Source organism: Rattus norvegicus, chromosome 4 (genome assembly GCF_036323735.1).
Source record: "Rattus norvegicus strain BN/NHsdMcwi chromosome 4, GRCr8, whole genome shotgun sequence".
Lineage (NCBI taxonomy): Eukaryota > Metazoa > Chordata > Mammalia > Rodentia > Muridae > Rattus > Rattus norvegicus.
Window position 1 is genome coordinate 151,223,159 of NC_086022.1, and position 22,783 is coordinate 151,245,941.

The following is a 22,783-nucleotide window of genomic DNA, read 5'->3' on the forward strand; positions in this document are numbered from 1 at the left end:
GTTTTGCTTAGATGCCGAAATATTCATTCTGAGCTCAGATGTGACATCACGGGGCTCACATTTACCTGCTGCTTTGCAGATGAGAGCATTGCATGAAAATGGAACAAAGCCAGACACCACGTCCCTGCTACTGAATAAGACATACAGACAAGTCAACCCACAGGAGCCAAAGACATAAATAGGCCAGGGGAAAACAAAAACCTCACACTCCATGGAGGAAGACCACAAGGATCAACTGGATAGAAATAGGAAGAGGTAGAAAAGACATCTGGTTTGGAGGGAGAGAACTAAAGGAGGTGTAGACTACAATTTAATGAAAAAAAGAAAAGACATCTGTCCTCATAAAGACATGATTGATAAAGTAAGAATTCAATAAAGAAATAGGAAAAGAGTACAGTTAGTGTGGGAACTGATCAGTCTCTTAAAGGACAAAGTATATTCATTCTATAATGAACTATTTGAGCACCATCTTTGTGCCATGAAGCACTCTTGACGTTTTGCAATCTTGGAGGCAATGTAACACAAGTGGATAGCAGTGCTACAAAGAAATGCAGAAGAGCTATGGCTGAAACCACTAGACACGAACACCAAATCAGAAAATTTAGTAAACTTCACACTTCTCACACTTAAAGGGGTAGACACTGTAAAGTGTTTGTGGATTTTTCTTTCGGAATAAAGCCATTCTATTTTTATTACATTTTTAAAATTATTTGAATTTTTTCATATAACATATTTTCATCATAGATTTCACCTTCCTCAACTCCTAAGTTTTCCATACCTCCCTACCCACCTAAAATTCACACTTGGAGAAAATGAATATTCCCTCTCTGAGTAGATATCAATTTTAATTAGTATCCTGGTTAGGAGTGGGACTTGTGCCCACTTCCCTTTATCTAGCTTGAGTTTGTGTAGTCTTTGTATATCTGCTACTGTCTCTGTGAGTTTCAATGTCCACCTGCCCTTTTGTGTCTGAAAGACACTGTATTTTTGGAACCTTTGGCTCTTTCTGCCTCTTCTGATCCCCGAGGATGGGAGAAGGGGTTTGATAAAGACACTCCATTTAGGATTGAGTATTACAAGAGCTCACATTGTCTGCACATTCTCCAGTTGGGAGTATGTGTGTTTCTGTGTTAATTCTCATCTACTTCAAGAAGAGACGTCTCTGATGGGGGTTGAGTCCTATATATTAACCTATGTCTTTAGGAGTTGGCATACTTCTTTAGCAGAGTAACAGTAGTAGTTGTTCCTCTAGAGCCTATGACTCAGATAGTCTCAAGGTTCTGGCTTCATTAACGGTTTTTGGATGTGGGCTTCATCTCATGGAATAGGCTTTAAATATGATTTTTAAAAAGTGGTTGGTTATTGCATAACATTTGTGCCATTATTGTACCAGTGTATCTTGCAGTGCAAGATACAGTTATAGGTTTCTGGGTTTGTAGCTGGGTAGGACTGATGACTCTCCTCTGCTCACATGTACGGCACCTTCCAGCACTGTGAATGCTAGTCAGTATGGCTAAAGTTTCTGGTTGGGCACCAGCTTAATTTTTCCATGTTTGATGACATAAGTAAGTGGTGTCTTCAGCAATAGGGACTTTCTGTTAGGTTCTGAAGGATAACTAGTAGCTTTGACAATAGCCTATACTGTTTATGAAGGACTGTCTGTGGGTCACCTTTAACCAGTGACTCAACAAGAAATAACCCCTTCCTGATACTGGGGGTTTTACCTGATAGCATATGATGTCCAGTTGGGGCATTGTCTCTTCCATTATATGGTAACTCCATTTAAATCTCTGTTATACAATTTAGGAGGCTTTGAGAGTTGTGAGTTTCCATATGGCCATTCAAAAGGCCTTTAGTGTTAGTTGCCCCTTGCATAATTTCTTCTCTCCCCATTTCAACTTTCTATTTTAGTTTCCTTTATGTTTATCCATAACACTATATTCTAAGTCTCTTTTTTTTTGGGAGATTCCTTCCTCTCTCTGGTCTCATATGAGCTACCTAACTTCTGTGGCTATTTTAAATGAAAAGCTCACATGGAAAGCTTAAGATCTAATATCCACATAGAAGAGAAAACATGCAATATGTGAAATTATAGCATATGGAGGGATAATATGGCTACCCAAGAGCCAAGAGAAGCTAACAAAAAGTTCAGTACCATGCATGAAAACCTCCTTTTGAGCTGTTAATCAGGGAAATCTAAGAGAGCTCCTGAAACAATATAGGCTATTGCTACTGTCCTTGATTGCTTCCCAGAAATGAAAGGCAAGTTCTTACTGCTGAAGACAGCGTGCACTCCACACATAGAACATGGAGGATTTGAGCTGGAAAGGAACCATAAGAGTGGCCCTGAAGACTAGTTTCCACAGTACCAGAAGGTGGTTTTTTACGTAGGGAAGGAGAGTGTCAATAGTCTTTACTAGCTGTGGTTGCCTATAAACTACAATGACCACCATGGCCAGATTTCCCACCTCGGAAGTAACCAACAGCTATCTACTTGGACTCAAAACCTGCTGAACAGGAAAGAAATCCTTCTTGGCACTGGAAACCTAGCCAACTGCACTTGGCTAGGGAGGTCATAGATTATATTATGGCCAATTTTCTGAACCAGTGTGGTTCTTAATGGAATTTGGAATACTTATTCAAACACTCACAGGCAAGTGGCAAGGAACTTGTTTTTGCAGCAGAAGGAGACCATTACAGAAAGCCACAACTAGTCCAAATGAAGAGAAGAAATGGTTGTGTGGTACCCAGGGGGGGTATCTACCACACATCGCTAGCATCTAAGACTGAGGAAGCACCAAAGAAGAGGGGGCAGGAAGATCGTAGGAACCAGAGGAACAGAAGGTCTGCTTTGTGATGGTCTCTTCTAGCTATGACAGGAAAGATCCGTCCATAAAATCCCAACAACATGGCTGCCAAAAAGGAACCCAAACAATTCCAAAACAAATGCCATCCCAACACAGACGTGGGGGGAGGGATCTCAGGGCCCCACTCCTAGATGAAGAGCTACAGGCAATTACCAGCTGTGGAGAGGAGAGTCAGTCAGTCTTGGGCAGAGATGGACGGTGTGGTTTGTTATGTAATACCAAGCGGTCAGCCCTAGAAACACACACATGCGGGCACCACTTAGGGAACAGGGGCTTTGCAGGCTGTACTTACATGTTGACTGGTTTTTATGTATATTTACCAACAAGGGTTAAAAAAAGAGGAGGCTGTGAATTGGGGGATGGGTAAACATTGGAAAGGGAGGAGTTAGGATAGAAGTGATGCAGTTGTATTTTAATTAAATTATAAAAAGACTTAAAAACAGTTATTTTAATTTAATTATCTTAAACTTTTATTCATTTAATTGACAATTAAAATTATACATATTTATAGTGAATTTTTTAAAAAATGGACTTTTTGTTTGGCTAGCTGCCTGCTTCTCTTATCTATTACCTTTTTTCCTTTAGGCTGTGTGTTTCTTAACTGATCAGATTATAAAAATACCAGGGGCGACACCTTAGTTCATCCGTCTAATAAGCCTGTTTATCTGGTCTTCTCTGTTGCCAGCATCTCCACCTTCTACACAGTGAGTTGTCTTTTTCTTCATTCCACCTCATGGGGAAGACAGTTTGAAGGGCCACAGGAAGTTATCTACTTCCTTGATGCGTTTCTCAACTGTATAGATCTCATGAATTAGATCCGCTATGGAGATGATGCCAAATTTACCACGAAATCGAGCAATCAAGGAATTAATCTGTCAAGGCAATCTGCCTTTTATTGATTTTGCCATAGCCTCGCTTGTAGATGAGTTCATTTACTGACTTCAGGCTGGGGTGCCCCCATGCAATGTACGGTTCCGCAATCCTCGCCATGTTAACTGAAGTCTTGTCGAGCTTAACAAAGGTGCCATGGAGGATCTGCTGAGGACGAAGCAGCTGCAACACCTTGTGCGCCTTTGGGCTAACTCCACTGATACCGCGGACTCTGATGACAAACTCCGATTTTGGTTCTGCGGGCGCCATCCAGGCATCCGAATCTCAGTCCAGTCTATCCGCCCGCACTCCTCGTGAGAGTGCTGTGCCTTCTCACAGATGAGCTTCCTCCTTGCCTTTCGCAGTGTCTCCAGGGCAAGCTTCCTCAGGCGCTTCACCTTCTGGTTTTTGGCACAGCAGGAGCCTTTCTCTTAAGAGTTTCTTGCACTAAGGCAACCTTCTTTTTCCTCTCTGGTACAGTCTCCATGGTTCCAGCCGGAAGAGCAGGGTGTTTAATTGTTTAACTTTAGGGATAATAGTACTCTTTTATGTTATACGTAAATGTCTTGTCAGATGCAGAGGGAGGAAAAAGGTTGTATTGAGACCATAATTGCTAGTAAAACTGGTATAAATAAAGGATGTCTTCCTAAACAACTTTACCGTATTCTCTCTTCTGGAGACTCTCTCTCCTGGCTGCTCAGCCTCCTGCTTATCACAGCCTCAGAATGAGCCTTCCTAGCGTCACAAGACATAAAACAGTACTTGGCTTCTGCATGTGCAAAAGTTACCTGACGCAACTGTGAGCTAATGTTCTCAGAAAAGAAAGCTTGCACGTATTCTAAAGGTTTTACAAGGCTGTTCAGCTTATGGGAACCTTGTTATTGTAAAGAGTTGGTGTGCAGAGCTAGAGAAAAATTATCCTGGGCCACCTCTTGTCTCTTTAATAGCCAATCGTTGCCTGCTTCTATATCTGATTCCTTCCAACTATCAGGTAAAATCTTTGGACTGTATAAACACACCAGTTAACACCAAACTGAGACTACCACCAGGTAACTCTCATATGAGATTTTCCCCAAATTGGTGTAGCTCATGCAACCAGTGTTCCTACTGATGTGTTTGCAGATGCGTTGGTTTAAGGCTGTCTCTCATTCTGTGCGTATGAATGTTTATGAATTGGTTCTGTGTGGGAATGCAGCATTCAGAGCACCCACGTCAACCAGGGCCATTCATATTTGCCTCACAATACATAATTTCATTTTATGTGAGGCAAGAGCTGTTTTGAGACGAGAGATTAATGTTCTGGAAACAGATCTGCTGATGATTAAATGACTTACATATCAGATATACAGGTTGGTTCTCTCTTTGTAATATTCAAAACAAACATAAGTAGGGATCAGGCTGAGTGTTCACCAGTAGGGGAGTCATTGGCCTTTGTAGCGCTTATGTATAAAGCATAAATATGTAGCAATTTGTGAAGAAGAAAACTATGAAACACAATCCCACCCATTCCACAGGCAAGAATGAAAACATCTCATGTCGAATGTGTTGGTGATGCAGGGGAATGGCATCTTACGGTAACACCAGCTAAGGGCACAAAGTGTCTGGGCAGTTAGGCAAACGATCATTAAGATTTAGAGAACTCAGACGATGCACAAGCTTGGTAATCTCACAGATCTTTGCCTAGACATATTCCCCAGAGTAATTCTATCATGAGAGCATGGACAGTCAGAAATCTCACTGTGGCTCAGTCTGAAAGCACTAGGAGGTACCCATGTGTCCATCAGCAGGCAGGCAAATGAACATAGTAGAGTGGTGTCCAAGAATGATGCCTCTGGGGCTGGAAGTAGAGAGTGCTTGCTTGAAAGACGCAGACATATTAGATCAGGGATATCCTCAGACCATGATGTACTGTGTCACACCCATGGATGGTGCAGTCAGGGAAGCCATGGGCCACTATCTCTGACCTGGGCCTTTTCTGTGCCCTTTCCCAGATGGGCTGCTGAGAAATGCCAGCAGAGTTCTTGGAAGTACTCTCTTGCTTAGCTTCCTTCCATACTCTGGAAGCCCAAAAATCTATGTGAAAGGGGAACTTCATGATTGTGCAGACAGTGCAAAGTTCAGCATTTCCTGACCGGAAATGGGGCCATGGGTAGGGGCAGGGCTGCTGAAGAGAGCAGCTGAGTGGAAGGAAGGAGTAAAATAAGATCTAAGAAAGGGACGAGATATCTCACACCCCACTTCTCCTCTCCACAAGACCCAGGCTGTGATGAAGTAAACAGTTTCCAGGAGGTCAGGTTACATTGTGATCTCTTAGATGAATGGATAAGAAGTCCATATGTGTGTACCAAACCACACCAAGATGTTAGTGGCTGACAACAGATTAAGTCCCTCTCGAGTTTTGTCTTAACCCACCCCACAGACTACAAGTCTTGTAGAATTCTATAAAGGGCTTTGTCACAGGGGGTTGAAGTGAAGAAGAGAGCTGAAGAAACTTTCTTCAGTCCCATGGGAGGGAAGACAGACTCTGGGACAATTCTCAGAATCAAGTACAGAGGTCCCAAAACACGTCACAGGGTACTGAGTAGAAGGCTTGCAAACACATTGAATTTTTGAATTTTTGGCATGAATACAGTATAATCAGGTTACTTTCTCATACCAGGCAGTGACGGTGCAAAAGGTTTTTTTTTTTTAAACGTTTTAATTGTGAACTAGGGTATGTAGACATATGCATTTGTCTCTGTCTCTCTCAATCTGTCTCTCTGCCTGTTTTTTCCTCTCTCTTTATCTCTCTCCCTCTTTCTTCCCCTCCTCCTCTCAGACTTGAAGCATCTCTATAGCCACCTCCCCAGTCAGTGAGAGTACGCTCAACCCTTACTCTTAGCATTGGTATGCTTAATTTTCTTTTCTTCTTTGAAACAGGCTGGCCTTGAACATCTGGGACCAAATGGTTCTTCTGTTTAGCCTCCCAAATAATCTAGGACAATCGTCACGGCAGCAAGCCCAGTCACCCCTGTGATGTGATGTCACTTCTTTGTTATTGGTCATAACTCCGCTGCCACATGAGTTCAGGGCCAGCCGCGTGTGCTTATGACATCTGGCCTTCATCGTGTGATTATTCATATTGGCCTCTTATGGGTTCACTGATAGATATTACCTGGCAGTATGAAGTGAAATAAACTCTTTCCTTCCCAAGTTGCATTTGGTTATTGTGTCATTACACCAATAGAAACTCTAAGGAAGACAGTTGCCGTGAATGTTTGCATAGAAGTGTTTGGTGTAGGCATATGCTTAGTTACTCTTGTTAATGTCATTGCAGTACAGGGGACTGAATCCATGGCTCTTATATATACTGGATAAGTGCTCTGCCATTAGCCACACCCCTAATTCTGGTTGTATTATTTTTGGAAACACCTATGACAAGAAGTGCTGCTGGGTCACATGGAGATACTATCTATAATTCTGAGAAAGAACTGATTTGTCTCCCAGAACGGCTGCGGCTGTTTGACCCTACGAGAGGGCTGGGGTTTGATCCCTGTCCCCTCCTTGGCGGCATTTGTTATGATCTGATACATTTTGTTAGATTTCTCTGTATATTTTGAATTCAAGCCCCTACCCAGTCTGCATACATTGGCCCACTCTGTCTTTTTACTGTTCTGGCGGAGTCCAGTGAAGTATAGAAGATTTGTTTTGACCAAATCCAGTGTGGCAATTATCCTGTGCAGTGTGTGCTTGGTGTCATAGCTAAGAGGTTTTGCTGAACTTGGTTATGATGATTTGCTCTTCTGTTCTCTACCTGTTGTATATAGATGATATTCCTACATTGAAGTCTATGCTACAGTTTGAATTAATTAAATTTTTTTTACAGATTTATAGGCATATAATTGTTATGCCATAAAATTCACCCAATGACAGTCAATAATTAGTCTTTTTAAAATATCACGGATATGGGCAACCATTACCATAGTCAATATTAGAGCATTTTTAGATTCCCCAAGGGAACCCGTATCTTTAGCTATCATTGCTACTACTGACCCCTCTGTCCCTAGGCAACATCTGTGGCTTGGATAATAAAGGCTTGACTCCTGCTAATGGCCTTCCCGGGAAATGGTAGCCAGAAGTTCAGTCACAGGGCACACGTTGAGGGGATATTGGACCCTGGGCCCTTTTGTCTGTCTTCCAGCTTCTGTGAGGTAAGTAGCTTTGTTCTCTACCACAACGACTCTGTAATGGTATGCTTCTTTCACACAAGGTTAAACCATGGCTCCTCCTGGCTGAAAACCAAAACCTCTAAAACTACGATCTAAAAATAAACATTTCCTATTTTAAGTTATTTTACCTCAGATATTTTTCAATTGGAGAAAATGCTAGCAGTGGTGGTTAATGTTGATGGTCACATGATGGGGCCTAGAATCACTTGGGTGATAAACCTCTAGCATGTTTGTGAGGTAATTGCAAGAACCACCCCAAATGTATGTAGTACTGTTCCACGACACGGGGACCTAGACTAAATACAAAGGAGAAAGCGAGTACTAGACTTCATCTCTCTCTGTCCCTGACTATGGGTTCAGGGTGATCAGCTCCTCATGCTTTGCCTCTATGTCTTCTCTTAGACTGTACAAAACCACAAAACAGCAAACAAACCAAAGTCCAAGGCAAAACGATCTTATTTCAGTTGTTCTTCTCGAACATTTTGTCACAGTGATGAGAACAGTAGATAATATATAAGATTGGGAAGTTAAGATATTACCATACCAATGCCGATCATGAATTCTCTCTGTTTCTCTCTCTGTCTCTCTCTCTCTGTCTCTCTCTCTCTGTCTCTCTCTCTCTGTCTCTCTCTCTGTCTCTCTCTGTCTCTGTCTCTGTCTCTGTCTCTCTGTCTCTCTCTCTCTGTGTGTGTGTGTGTGTGTGTGTGTGTGTGTGTGTGTGTGTGTGTGTGTGTACCTGCCATGACATGCGTATAGAGGTCAGAGGACAGGTTTTCTTTCTACAGATAGTGAATGAAATACTACAACATGCATGGGCCCAGAAACTATCATGTAAGTGAAACAGCCCAGTCACAAATGTCACCAATTGTATTGTTCATTTTATAAGGACTGTTCAGATCAGGGCAATCCTTAAACATACTAGTCTATGTGTGGCTGCTATGCTAGTTTAGGTATTAATTATTTCTACCTTTGTTGTGACAAAGTATTTGACAAAAGCAACTTCCTAAGAGAAGGCTTACTGTGGTTTACAGTTGAAGGGTGCACTCCGTCTTGGTGGGGAAAACACAGAGGGATGGGGTTCTTACCACCTCAATTAACTCAATCTGAAATCTTCCTCACAGACATGCCCAGAGATTTGTCTCCTAGGTAATCCTACACCTAGTCAAGTTGACAAGACTAACAACCACAAGCCCAAAATCCTTGTCAATCTGATATTCAAACATGTCACTTTAAAGCCATACACTCCTACCCCTGTTCTCTGCAGGTTCATACCAATCTTATAAGGCCTCTTCTGAGACTCAGGGCAATCTCTCTCATTGGACACCTGGATAAGAGCAGCAGACAGTAGCTGTAGAACAAGCTAGATGCTACTGTGACTTGAAATTTCTGCTGCCAAACATATTGGTCCATTTTTCATTAATTGAACCTCATTCGAGTTCTCAGGCCATGAGCAGAATGAAGCCAGATCCCATGCCATAGTACCACACAAATGGCCTACAGCCCAGTCCACCAGTGGAGTCCTGTTTCCTCACTGAAGACTCATGAATCAGGTCTCTACTCTTTGTACTTCTCTTGGCACTTCAACCTTCTGAAGTTCTACCAAGATGATCTGGTAAGCTCTGGTTGAAGCATCATGGGGTTTCTCTAGCCCAAAGGTTCAAACTCTTACATGTTCCTCCCACTAACCAACTTCAAAGGCTTTTAAAGAACTACATAGTGGGGCTGACAAGATGGCCAGCAGGTAAAAGTGCTTACCACCAAGCCTAATGGGTAGAGTCTGACCCCTGGAATCCACATCAAATTACACTTTTTTTTGGTTCTTTTTTTTTTTTTTTTCGGAGCTGGGGACCGAACCCAGGGCCTTGCGCTTCCCAGGCAAACGCTCTACCACTGAGCTAAATCCCCAACCCCGATATATGACGTTTTATCCATCCATCCAGAGATGACATCCATCCGTAGACATTTATGTTGTATACATCTTTGTGTTAGTGGGGTTATTAGGACAGTGATTATGCATGTAGAAATCTTAGTGAGGACATACATATTAGTGTATGTTTACTTCAGGGAAAAAAGTTATGTTTTGTTCAGTTTGAGAGATCTCATCCATTCTGGTGGGGTGGGTGAGGTATAATGGAGCCATTTACATCTTGGTGGGGAAGGTAAGGTGTATAGAGCCGTTCATGTCATGGTCGTCCATGAAGTGGAGAAAGGGGAGAGCCAGGGATCTCCTTGCTTTCCCCCTTTCTCCCTTTGTTATATTTAGGACTCTGGGCTTGTAGGATGGAGCTACTCATGCTCAGGTCGGGTCTTTCACACTCACTTAATTCTCTCTGGAGCTCACAGGCACATGTGACCTACATGTGCCTCATTCTCCAGTCTAGTTGGCAGTGAACAGTAGCCATCTGAACATACATCTTCCTTTTTAATAGGTACATAATCAAGACTGGGGTGGCTGGGTAACATAATTACTCTATTTGAGAGTTTGGGGAATTACTAAGCCACTTTCCAAAGCAGTAGTTGAGAATGTTAACATTCTCACATTCTCAACAGTGGTATATGAATGTTGCAATGTCATCAAAATTTGTAATAATGATTTTCTGATTCTTGCTGCCTAAGTGGGTTTGAATTAACATCTCACTGTAGTATTGATATACATTTCCCATACGACTAATGTAGCACCTGTCTTTTTGATATGTTTACCCAGTTATATATTTTTCTTGGAGAAATGTCCATTTCTTTGGACTTTGAATTCTTACTCCTTTTAAAACTGTATTATTGAGCAGAATTTGAAGGAACAGCCAACCTATGATTGGTGTACTTGAGACCCATGACATGAGAGGGAACCCAGCCCTGACACTATTAATGATATTCTGATATAATTTTAGACAGGATCCTAGCATCACTGTCATCAGAGAGGCTTCATCCAGCAACTGATTGAAACTGATACAGAGACCTACAGCAAGATGTTAAGTGGAGCTTGGGGAACCCTGCAGAAGATGGGAGGAAGGATTGTAGAAGATTGAGGGGTCAAGAACACTACAAGAGAACCTACAGAATCAACTAACCTAGGCCCATAAGGACTCCTCGAGATGGAACTGCCAACCTGAGAGCATGTACAGGACTGACATAGACCCTCTGCACATATGTAACAGTTGTGCAGCTAGGTCTTCATGTGGGACTCCTAAGGTAGGAGCAGGGACTGTCTCTGGCTACATTGCCTGCCTTCAGATCCCTTTCCCCTAAGTGGGCTGCCTTGATTAGCCTCAATAGAAGATGTTGGGCTTAATCTTACTGCAACTTGATATAGCAAAACTGGGTGATATCTATGGGAGGCCTGCCCTTTTCTGAGAAGAAGGGGAGTAGGGAGGGAGTGAGAGGGTGGAACTGGAAGGAGACGAAGGAGGGGGAAGATGTGATTGGGATGCAAAGTAAATAAATAATTTCATAAAAAAGAAAATTGTATTATTTCTCTCTTGAGTTTTAAGAGTTCTTTATACAGTTTGGACATGAATCTTAAGTCACACAAATATCTTGCAAATATTCTATCTCCTCTGTGGCTTCTTTGTGTGTAGGTGTGTCTGTATGCACATATGTGCCCTTTCATGCAGAGGCCAGAGGACAACTTACTACTGCCATGTTTTAGGAATCCCTTGTTTTTGAAATATGCTCTCTCCCTAGATAGGAGCTCACCAAGTAGGCTAGGGTGGCTGGTTAGAGAGCCCCAGGATCTACCTGTCTCGTCATCCTCAGCACTGGGATTACACATATATGTTACCATATCTGATTGTGTATGTGTGTGCGTGCATGTGTGTGTGTGTGTGTGTGTGTGTGTGCGTGTGTTTGTGTGTGTGTGTGTGTGTGTGTGTGTGTGCACTTAGAGGAAAGAGGTTGATATTGGGTGAATTGGGTCACTCTCCACCTTATTTCTTCAGACTGGATCGCTTCACTGAACCTGGATTCACTGATTTAGCTGGACTAGCTGACCAGTGAGCTCTGGTATTACACCTGTCTCTGCCCCAGAAGTGGTAGGTTATAGACACGCACTGTATGTGTCTCTGGACTTTTGCATGGATGCTAAGGAAACTTAACTCCTCCTACTTGTGTGGCAGGCATTTTATTCTGCGGCCCCCACAGCTTTTTAAAAATGTGAATTCCGAGGGTTGGACTCAGCTCCCCATGCTCATCAGGCAAATACTTGATCAACAGTCTTTCATTTTCTTCACGCTGCCCTTTGAAACGTTGGTGATACCAAGTCATCTGATCTTTCTCTTGCTATGTATGATGTGGCGTCCTGTCTCAGAGTCCTTTTGCTAACTCAAAGCCATGGATGTTTACTCTTGTGTTTTCATAGGATTGTATGTTTTTAATTCTACCATTCAGTTAATCCATTTGGTGTTAGGTAAGCATCCAATGTCATTTGTTTGTACTTTGGCTGTCCAGTTTTCTCAGTCAGTGCCATTTATTTAAAAGGATACTCTTTACATATAGATTTGTCTCGCCGATTCTACCAAAAACCAATTCACCATAAGTATTAAGGGATGTTTCTGGACTTGGAATTCTATTTTATTGCTCTGTGTATTATCCTCATAATATGGCTATATTTCCCTGAATACTATGATTGTGCAGAAATCTGGATGTTGGGAAATAAAGATTCTTTAACTTAGCTTTCTTATTTTCAAGATTGGCCTGGTGATTTTGTATGCCTTCAATTTCCATATGTATTTGAGGAACATCTTGTCAATCTTGTGTCAAAAATGCTAGCTGGGATTTTAACAGCGACTGCACTGAAGCTCTACATCATCCATCATTCTTGGGGGAAGCACTGCCACTTTAGCAAAGCTGCGTGAACTTGAGATGTCGTCCACTCACCTAGGTTTTCTTTAGTGAATCGTTTTCAACTCTGTTCTAGGGTTTTGTCGATAGTCTTACACTGCGTCCGCTAAACATCTCACTAAATAGTCTATTGAGTTTTGAACTTACTGTAAGTAGATATTTTTCTTCTTTTGTTACAATGTATAGAAGTTTTTATTCAGCTTGTATCTCATAATCTTACTAATTTATTAGTTATTTAATTATTTATTAGTCATAAATAATTGAACTTTGGTGAATTTATTAGTTATATAAAAGACTGTGTCATCCATGAAAGGTGACTGTGCACACAGTTTTCTTCTTTCCTAACTGACCAGATAGACCCTTCAGTGAAACGCCAAACAGAGGCAGCATGAGTGGGCATCCTATCATTTTCCAGATCTTTCTTACCATCTTGGGAGTTTTCTATAGATGTTCTTTATTGCATTGAGGACATTCTCTTTGATTCCAATATTTTGAATGTTTCAATATGAAAGGATGTTGAGTTTTCTCAAATTCATTTTTGTGTATATATTATATTGTATTATATTTAAATATATACACATACATTTACATGATTATAGGTACTTTTGATATACATATATATATATAAAACTATATATATGAGTTATATGTATGATAACAATGTATTGAATGTTCAAAAGCACTGTATCCCTAGGGAAAATCTTCTCTGTTAATACCATATGAACTTGGCTTGCTAATATTTTGTTGAAAATTTCTGCAGTTGTATTCTTGGGAGATATTCGTGTATTTATTTCTTTTTTTTTCTTTTTTTTTTCTTTTTTTCGGAGCTGGGGACCGAACCCAGGGCCTTGCGCTTGCTAGGCAAGTGCTCTACCGCTGAGCTAAATCCCCAACCCCCGTATTTATTTATTTTTAATGATGCCTTTGCCCAGTTTTTGCACAACACTGCTATCATACAATGTGTTGGAAAATATTGCCTTCTCATTCATTTGGGGGAAAAGATTGATATTTATTCCTTAATGTTTGCTAGAATTTACCTATGAAGCTACCTGAGCTTTTACTTATAGGACATTTGAAAATTATTAATTCAATTATATTACATGAGATTGGCTTATTCTGATCCTCTATTTCCTTAAAGATATTGTATGTATGTTTGTGGTATGTATGTGGGTGTCTGTGTGTATCTGTTTGTTCAGGCATGTATGCATGACACTGTGTGTAGAGCTCAGAGGTCAACTTTGGGGAGTTGGTTATGACCTTTCACCTTTTGAGGTTGTTTCTAGTGCTGGGCCCTCTCTATATTCCAGGCTGGCTGGTCTGAGAGCTGGTTGATTCTCTTGTCTCCATGACCATCTTTCTACAGTAGTGCTGGGATTAAAGATGTACACAACTACATCCAGATTTTGTGTGTTCCAGGGGTCAAACTTGGGTGGCCAGGCTTGCATGACTTCTGTCTTTACTTGCTCAGTCAAATCCCTGGCCCTGGTTCATTTAATTTTTGAGTAAGTGATGGGTTGTGCCTTTCTAGGATTTGTCCATTTCCTCCTACATTGGCATGCAGCTGTACACATCTTTTTATTCACTCAAATTCCTACGAAGTATTGATTTTTCCCCCATGTTTAATTTGAATAATTTGGACCCTTTTTTCTTGATCACATGTAATGACTTATCAATGCTGTTGTAGATTATGTATCACTTTTATAGTTAAATATTACATGAAGACATAAGTAGCTAAGGCAGTCCATATAATAATGGGAAAGGAGACCCACTCTCTTGGACACATTCTCCCCAAGCATCATGTGGTTCTTCTCAAACTTTTTCCTTGACTGCCTTCACTCTGACTGCTTGAAGGTGGAGGTAAGATGATGGTGCCTACGCTCTGGTCAGGCTTGTCTCCTACCATGGACCAGGTACAGGAGGGCAGCCATTTGTCCATGCCATAACTCACCGATACTGTTTCTGACGTGTTTCCAGTTCTTTCCGCCTGTGCTGCTTGAGGATGTGGATTTGGTCATCTCGGGCCAATTTTGCTGTGAAGGAAGGACAAGTATGAGAGCAGCTTGAGGAAGAGCAACAACATCCAAACATTGTCCAGTGGTCAGGTTTTCCCAGACATCTTCCATTAGCCTTCAGTATGCTGCTTATGCAGGAATCCTGGGACCCTTTGTAGCTCGACTGACCTGGAACTTTCTATTTACCCAAGGCTGACTGTAAATTCCTGACCCTCTTACTTTTGCTTTCCAAGGGCTGGGATTATAGGCATTTACCCCTCCCCTCCCCGTGCCAGACTTCAGTGGATAGTAATAAGCCACTTCAGAGTGGTCCAATAACTGTTATTTTGATATATTGGGATAAAAGAGTGGCTGACTTTCATGCCACCAGAGAAAACAGCAGAACTCATGGCTCTTATGCTTTTAAGTCCATTTGGTTGCTTCACAGAGAAATGGCATGCCCTAAGTCCCAATATGCAGGACACTGTCCAGTCCCTTGTGCTATCTACACAGAAGACAGGCTCTACTCTAAAACAAATGTGCTCACTTAGATTACACCTAGGATGTAGGAAAGATATAGCAGGCATGGACTTAGACTCTGTGGTTAAAAGTCACGTGACACAGAGCAAGCTGCCTTGACTGCCTCATATAAAAATGTAGATTATAATACCTACTTCTCAGGATCTTATGGGGGATGTTAGTGTGAGAACATTGTAAAGCATTCTACAAAGGGTTGGTCCTCTCATGTGTCTAATATTTGAGAATAATGGTTATTGTTGGTTACCTATTATGGGGGTAACCCATAACCTCACGGTTTTTCTGTCTACCTGTAAGTCTGAGAGTCACAGCATTTTGTCACGTGGCCTGTCATGTCATCTCTCATTTCTGGAGCTTTGGCAAGTTACTGAAGGTTCTTTCTCAGAGCATTCAACATAGATAAAATTGTAATCAGCTATACTCTAATCTGAGGTAAATCCAGCAAACACAGGGTGATTGTTTCAAGGTGCCATGAATGGTTCTCAGACACCAACTCTCAGTTCTCTTTTCCGTTATAGCAGACCCATTTCCCTCAGTTCTCAGAAAACTCCAGAGCTCTCTAGATCACTGTATGTCCAGCCTCAAGTATAGAAGTGGTCCCAAAGGGGAAGATCAAGACAATAGAGCAGGATCAATAGCTCTGAGGTCGAGATGAGTCTAAACTGTGGCAATGCCTATTGTCACTGACTATGCTAGGCACTATTGGGAACATTTGACATTTTCTTTGCTAAGTGCCTTAGATAACCAGATATTCCTTGGGCACCTTGACTCTAAGAAGCTTCATTTATTTACCTGCATTTGGTATGAATAGATTTCCATGGAATTCAACAAAACAAGTTGACCCAAGAGACTGGCTCAGTCTCCCCAGTTATGAGACTCCGACTAACAATGGGTAGGACTTCCCAGGCTGTAGGATCACAAATCCAGCTACTTCTGAACTGAGTGTGGCAGAACACATCCCCAGGGGCTGGCATGAGCCCTGAATGAACCATTTCCACATACATATGCTATAGATCCTGGGACCACAGTGATAGTATCACTTTTATGATAACCTAAGTGAAGGGGTAAAATGCTAGATGTAGGCCATTGTGTGGTGTGTCAGAAGCCATCTAGGAGGGGCTAAGCCTATGGAATGACTATACATGTCTAACCTCTGAGCATCGGTGCATCCTATTAGGCAAATTCCCTGCCGATCAACATGAAGATAAACTTTCATGAATTAATGCTGTTTAAATGAAGTGATGATTTTACATTTTATATAGAACTCGTGATTTGATTCAAATAATTTTCAGAGGAAAGTTCTAAGAGATGGTTTTAGTTGTTTTGCAGGAAAACATCTAATAAAGTTAGAATCAAGAATAGAATGTACCTACTCCTCATAATAGCAAGTAAAGGCTGCATAATAAGAAATACAATGAGCTTCTATAATTACACTAAAAAGAGAAATGGCTTGAAACAAATTTGTGTTCAAGGAAAAACATTCAGGTCCAAGGATGAAGCCACAGATGTGCATTACGATAAGACCAGGCCATGTAAAAACTGGTGCTTTGAACTTATAATGACTATGAAATCCTGCTTTGATCTTGTTATTGATAGCACCAACTATACTGGCTTTCAAGAGACAGGGTTTCAAGGCTAAGATCATCAGTCTTTTGGTCTTCATCCAACTTTGTGTTCCACCTCAGCTGGTTCCCCTGAAGCTGGTAGGCCCCCAGATGTGGTGGGAAATGGGGTCACTTGTGGGGTGCGTCTTCTTCTTGTCCAATTGTTCAAGGCATTTGTTGTTGTGCCATGTAGGTTAATCATGGTCACCACTCCTTTGGCATTCTTTAAATTCAGATATTTTGGTGTCCTTCACAGGTGGTAGAGTTACACTATACTGGTTCCAGGCATGGGCCTGGAGCCTGGCAGGTTCTATTCTCTGTTTCTTGGAATACTTCTTCCTAGAAGTGAGCTACCATGTAAGAAATGAAGCCACCCTGAGTCATCATGTTGTGAGACTCCTTAAAAATGGAGCACTATGCAGAGATGGAGGCCATGGAGGCTGAGCCATGGGGGAGAACCTCTTCAAGGTGAAGCCTACAGCCCAATGGGTTAATGGCACAGAGGACATGGATGAAGTATTTGGCAGATCCTTTCCTTCCATGATTCTAGACCTACGTGATCATTAGCCAAATTAAATGACTGCTTAAAGTTAAGATGGTTGGTTACCAACAGAGGTTAATGGAACTTGTCAGCCAGATTATTTGTGTCCCTGAAGACCCCCTTCCATTATATCTTGTTGATAAAGCTGATAAGAATGGATTGCATCAATGGGCTTCCCATCAGACTCAGCTCTGGAGACAGGCCTGAGGGGAGGTCCTGGGAGAGTGTGTAGGCTGAGGGTGGGGCTGTGGTTTCTTCTCCACTCTGCTCTTCCTCTCTCCAGGGATGTCCACTTCTCTACCGAGGTCACAGCTCTGCACAGACTCATAAGATGGAGACTATCTTTAAAATGTTGCCTTTCTACATTGTTCTTAAACTCTTTCCCTCTCCCAGCTTATCAGGATTAGCCAAGTTGTCATCCCTATACACAGAGGTGGCACATTTGGATACTTCAGTGCCTTCCTAAAGTTCCTCTCTTGATGCCTCCTCAAATCATCCTACTCTGCCTGCATTATCGTGCATACTGCTATGCAAAGTTACAGAATCTGTAGGCAGGAAAGACTTACCCACTGAGATCTTGGGTGGGGCAGACAGAAGAAAGATTCTAAACACTGGGTTAAGAGAAGCACCCTGTCCATAGCCTTCATTGTTCTAGCCACAGGATGACTTGAACAACGTGCGTGTAGGTGGGTGAGTGGGAAGGGGTTCCCAAAGAGCTTGGGGGAGGAGGTTGTAAAACTCCTTCTAAATGCAAGTATTCAGGTCAGAAAAATTCCCAGAATTTGGTTTAAGTCAAGTTCCACATCAAGGACAATGGGATGAGATCTGATGGCCAAAGGACTATAGAGGGAAAAGACAATAATAACTTTTCTTCTTCTTCTTCTTCTTCTTCTTCTTCTTCTTCTTCTTCTTCTTCTTCTTCTTCTTCTTCTTCTTCTTCTTCTTCTTCTTCTTCTCCTCCTCCTCCTCCTCCTCCTCCTCCTCCTCCTCCTCCTCCTCCTTCTTCTTTCTCCTCCTCCAACCCTCCTCCTCCTCCTTCTTCTTTCTCCTCCTCCAACCCTCCTCCTCCTCCTCCTTCTTCTTTCTCCTCCTCCAACCCTCCTCCTCCTCTTCCTCCTCCCCCTCCAACCCTCCTTTTCCAACTCTCCTCCTCCTCCTCCTTTCTTCCTCCTATTCCCCCTCTTCTTTTTCTTCTTCCTCCTTCTCCTCAGTTTTCTATCAAAATGGTGGTGGTTTAATTATCAATCTCATCTTGTCTACATCTCCTCACTGTGAAGATGAATCATGGCAGAGGATCCTTATCAGAGAAGTGCTCACTGCTGCCATAAGCAGCAGCAGCCATCCTCACGGCAGTGGCTGTCGGCAGATAGAGGCTCATCCTTCCTCATGAGACTGAAAGCAAACTCCAGGGCCAGGACTAAAAGATAGAAGTTTGCCAAGGCTTAGTTTGACCCATGCATATAAGCAGCTAGTGTGCAAAGGGTGTCACTCAGGGGGGTGAGTGGAGAGTGCAAGCAGCCTTAGCTGACCTTTGACATCATCTTCCTTCTCTGACCCTCTGTATCAGTTGGGTGGGGCTGGGGGCTGAAAAAGAATGTGATCTTATGGAAATAACAAATTGAGCCCTGCATACCCAGGATTTGGGAGGCTAAAACAGCAGAACTGAAAGTTCAAGGCCAGCCTGAGGCATGCAGTGAAACTGGGCTTTGTTTCAAGGCAAACAAATAAACTGGGGAACAGTGAACTCCAGCTTGCCTCTGGCCCTTGGAGCTAGCATTCCATTGGCAATCTTAGTCTGATCCTTTAGTGTTCAGGTCTTCAAGAGGGGTCCTCTGACCTTGAACACTTCCCCCCATCTTAGGACAGTCAGAGAATTTGGCTTCGGAGGCCATGTGCTAACCTGCAGCACTCCCCATTTGCAGGGCTCTTGTCACAGGTGCCTGTTAAGAGGCCCTCATTAACTGATGGTGAGAGGAGAATGTCTCTTTCCAGACTTTTCCAAGAGAGTGTGCAGAGGGAAGCCACAGTTGGTGTGAGTCCTCATTAGGCTATTATCTCAGCTTTAGAGCTGGTTAGAACTGTGGAAGACCTATCTCCTATAAGGGAACAGGACACAGAGATGTGCTCCATCCAAGATGGACCCTAATGCCCAGAAATACAGCTCTCTGAGAAGGGGAGACTTTCTGGTTTCCAGGAAGCCTGTGAGTGGCAGGGGGTCCAAGCAGCTTACCACATCCATCCCTCAGGACAATCTCGCCCTCGCCTGTGATCCAACGATAACAAGGGAACTCTATGTAGTCCCCGTGGGGTGTCTTCAGTGTGATGTATTTCAAGTACCAGTCATCATGGAGCCAGTATTTGCGCTTCTCGATTTTGACTAGGTAGATCTCACCCAGTTCTTCATCCACAGTGACGTCATAGGAGTCCACCTGGGCAGGAGAACAGGACAATCAACTGCTGTCTCCCAGGCCAGAATTCTGACTCTGCTGAGAGCATTTCTTCCTAAATGTGCTGCTCTAGCACAGCAAATATTTGAGTTCAGTGATATAAAGCGGCAGTTCAAGGTCATTCTAACGTTTGCCTTCTTGAAGAAACCTGTACAATTAGACCTGGTTGGCCAACTCAAGCATCCAGTCACTCCTCTGATGTTTTCCATACAATTCAGTGTGTAAGCAGTGGACTCCCACTGCCTTTGGGAGTCCTCATTTGGTCTTAAGTAACATGACATACATTACCTCATTAGGCACATTGGTCCCCTTTTCTCCTATTATTTTTGACTTATGCTAGTTTAATTCTCAAGCTTGCCTTATCTGAAATGGGATGAGGGAGTGTTGCTTTTTATATAATTAATTTTTATGGCTGATGCTAATCATAAGTTTGTGGAGTATAGTATGACTTCTCAGTACAAGTATAGAGGAAATATTGGCAAACCAGGGTAATTGATATTTCTGTTACCTCAAATACTCATCTTAGAAACATTAATTTTTTCTCTTCAGACTACTTAGAGATATACAAAAATTATGAGTTATTGCCACTGTACTGTGCCATGAAAAACTAAAACATGTCTCCTACCTAACTTTATTTTGGTGCCTATTCTCAACCCCACCTCCAACTCCTTCCTGGACATTACTGACTGTGATTCTTGTCTCTATTTCTACGTAATCAGTTTTGTGGCTGAAGATATTACTGTGTCGCTAGAGCCCATCTGTGTAAAGTCAGGGTCCAGGTTCTTGCAGGGGGTGAGGCTACCTAAATTACCAAAGAGATTCCTTAAGAATCTTGGCTAAACAATGAGTAGCCTAGCAAGGAGTAGCACCAGTGGAAGGGGAAGCCCTTGGTCCTGTCAAGACTGAACCCCCAGTGAACAGGATTGTTGGGGGGAGAGTGGTAATGGGGGGAGGGGCAGGGAGGGGAACACCCATATCGAAGGGGAGGGGAAGGGGTTAGGGCGATGTTGGCCTGGAAACCAGGAAAGGGAATAACAATTGAAATGTAAATAAGAAATACCCAATTTAATAAAGATGGAGGGAAAAAAAAGAATCTTGACTAAAGATATATGAGTGAGTACTCATATGAATGAGTACAGAGAATATAGTGCATGTGAATGTGATGGAATATTGCTCAGTCCCACACATGTACATATGAGGATGCATGTACGAGTCTGCACACACATGAGCCCAGAAGAGTTGGGGTCAACGAAGGGGAATTGGCCAGAGGGATAGATGACCTGGGGTTTGGCACTCTGAGTTCACATTGTAGGTGCAAACTTGCCAGTCATATGGCTTCATCAAATTGCTTTATTTCCTTCTCCTCTTCTTCCTTCCCTTCTTCAACCTCCTCCCCACATCTTCCTCTTCATACTCCCCCTCTTCCTACCCTTTCCCTTTTTGCCCTCCCTGTCTTCATCTCCTTTTCTTCTTCCTCTGCTTCTTCCCCCTCCCCCTCCTCATCCTTCCCATTCTTTGCCTCCCTTCCCTCCCTTCCTCCTCCTGCCCATCCTCCACTTCTCCTCCCTGTTCTTCTCTTCCTCCTCTTAGACCTCCTTATCCTATTTTTTTGGTGTGTGTGTGTGTGTGTGTGTGTGTGTGTGTGTGTGTGTGTGTGAGAGAGAGAGAGAGAGAGAGAGAGAGAGAGAGAGAGAGAGAGAGCGCACAACTGGATGTCATTCCTCAGGCATTGCCACTCCTACACCAAGTCAGTGTCTCTTACTGGCCTAGAACTAAGTAGGCTAGGCTCACTGGCCAGAAAACCTGTCTCCTTTTCCTCAGAGCTAGGATTACACAGTAGCCTCAGGATGACTGGCTTTTTAAAAATATGGGATCTAAGAATCAAACTCGGGTCCTTGTGCTTGCAAAATGAGCACTTGACTGCCTGAGAACCTCCCTAGCTTGTGTTTCTTCAGCTTTCAAGAAGAGATAGCAACCTGCTCGCAGCACCATTGAGAAATCAGAATGGTGGGATATGTGAATAGCTACTCTCTCCAAGGGCACAGTCCACTGGGTGTATATGTTAGAACTAGCTGGTGTACGTTCTCAGACTCCATGGGAGCTCATAAGGCAAGGAACCCTGCAGTGTCTATAATCAGCCTGAGCCAAACCTTTGCACTGCAATTTATTCATAGTTCCCTATGCCTGTGGAGTGAGAGGAACACCCTATGTGTTTAAGCCCTAGACTTGGTGGATGGGGAACTCTTATAAGGACAAGGGACAGTGGGAGGAATTTATCATGCATGCAAAGGAGAGGGAAGTCAGCTTGTGGTCAGGACCAAAGGGCAGCCACCAAGAATGCCTGGACCCAACCCCAGAGCAGCTGCTTCAGGGGAAGTGGTTTTCCTGTGGCATTGAGAGACTAGAGAGAATGTTCTTGAGGGTTGGAAGGGATGACATCAGGAAGGTTAGGGTGAATGAAGAGAGGGCACTCACTCTAAAGTAATAAGAAAGATCTGAGGAGAAAGCCATGCACTTTGAGGCCATCTATGCAGCTACAAGTGGCGACCTGTAAGAAAGTTACTGCGTAGCTGGGTGGTGGTGGTGCAGGCTTTGAATCCCAGCACTTGGGAGGCAGAGACAGATAAATCTCTGTGAGTGTGAGGGTAGCCTTGTCTACAGAGCTGCAGTTCTATGACAGCCACGACCACACAGAGAAACCCTGTCTCAAAAAATCCAAACCAAACCAAACCAAACCAAACCAAACCAAACCAAAACAAAACAAAACAAAACAAGCCAAACCAACCAATCAACAAAACAAGCAAATAGCAACCAAAAGAAAGACAGACAGAAAGAAAGAAACTGAGTAGCTTTTCTGGGGGTGGGGAGACTGACCCTTTAGCACA

General features: G+C 42.8%; 1 protein-coding gene and 1 non-coding gene across 3 annotated transcripts in view; both read right to left on the reverse strand.

The window, feature by feature from the left end:
- The window catches only part of Alox5 (arachidonate 5-lipoxygenase), a 47,179-nt gene that overhangs the window by 19,211 nt on the left and 5,185 nt on the right, over positions 1–22,783 (reverse strand). For both annotated transcript variants that reach the window (XM_039107106.2, NM_012822.2), the window contains 2 exons: positions 19,682–19,880; positions 14,727–14,808 (listed from right to left, as the gene is read on the reverse strand). Coding sequence is in view for 1 of the 2 variants with exons in the window: in NM_012822.2 (NP_036954.2) it covers positions 14,727–14,808; positions 19,682–19,880 (281 nt within the window). In the remaining variant the exon portion in view is untranslated. The remainder of the gene's footprint in view (positions 1–14,726; positions 14,809–19,681; positions 19,881–22,783) is intronic.
- Positions 9,779–9,859, reverse strand: Trnap-ggg3 (transfer RNA proline (anticodon GGG) 3). Its single transcript has one exon. It is a non-coding gene; the product is annotated as a tRNA-Pro (tRNA).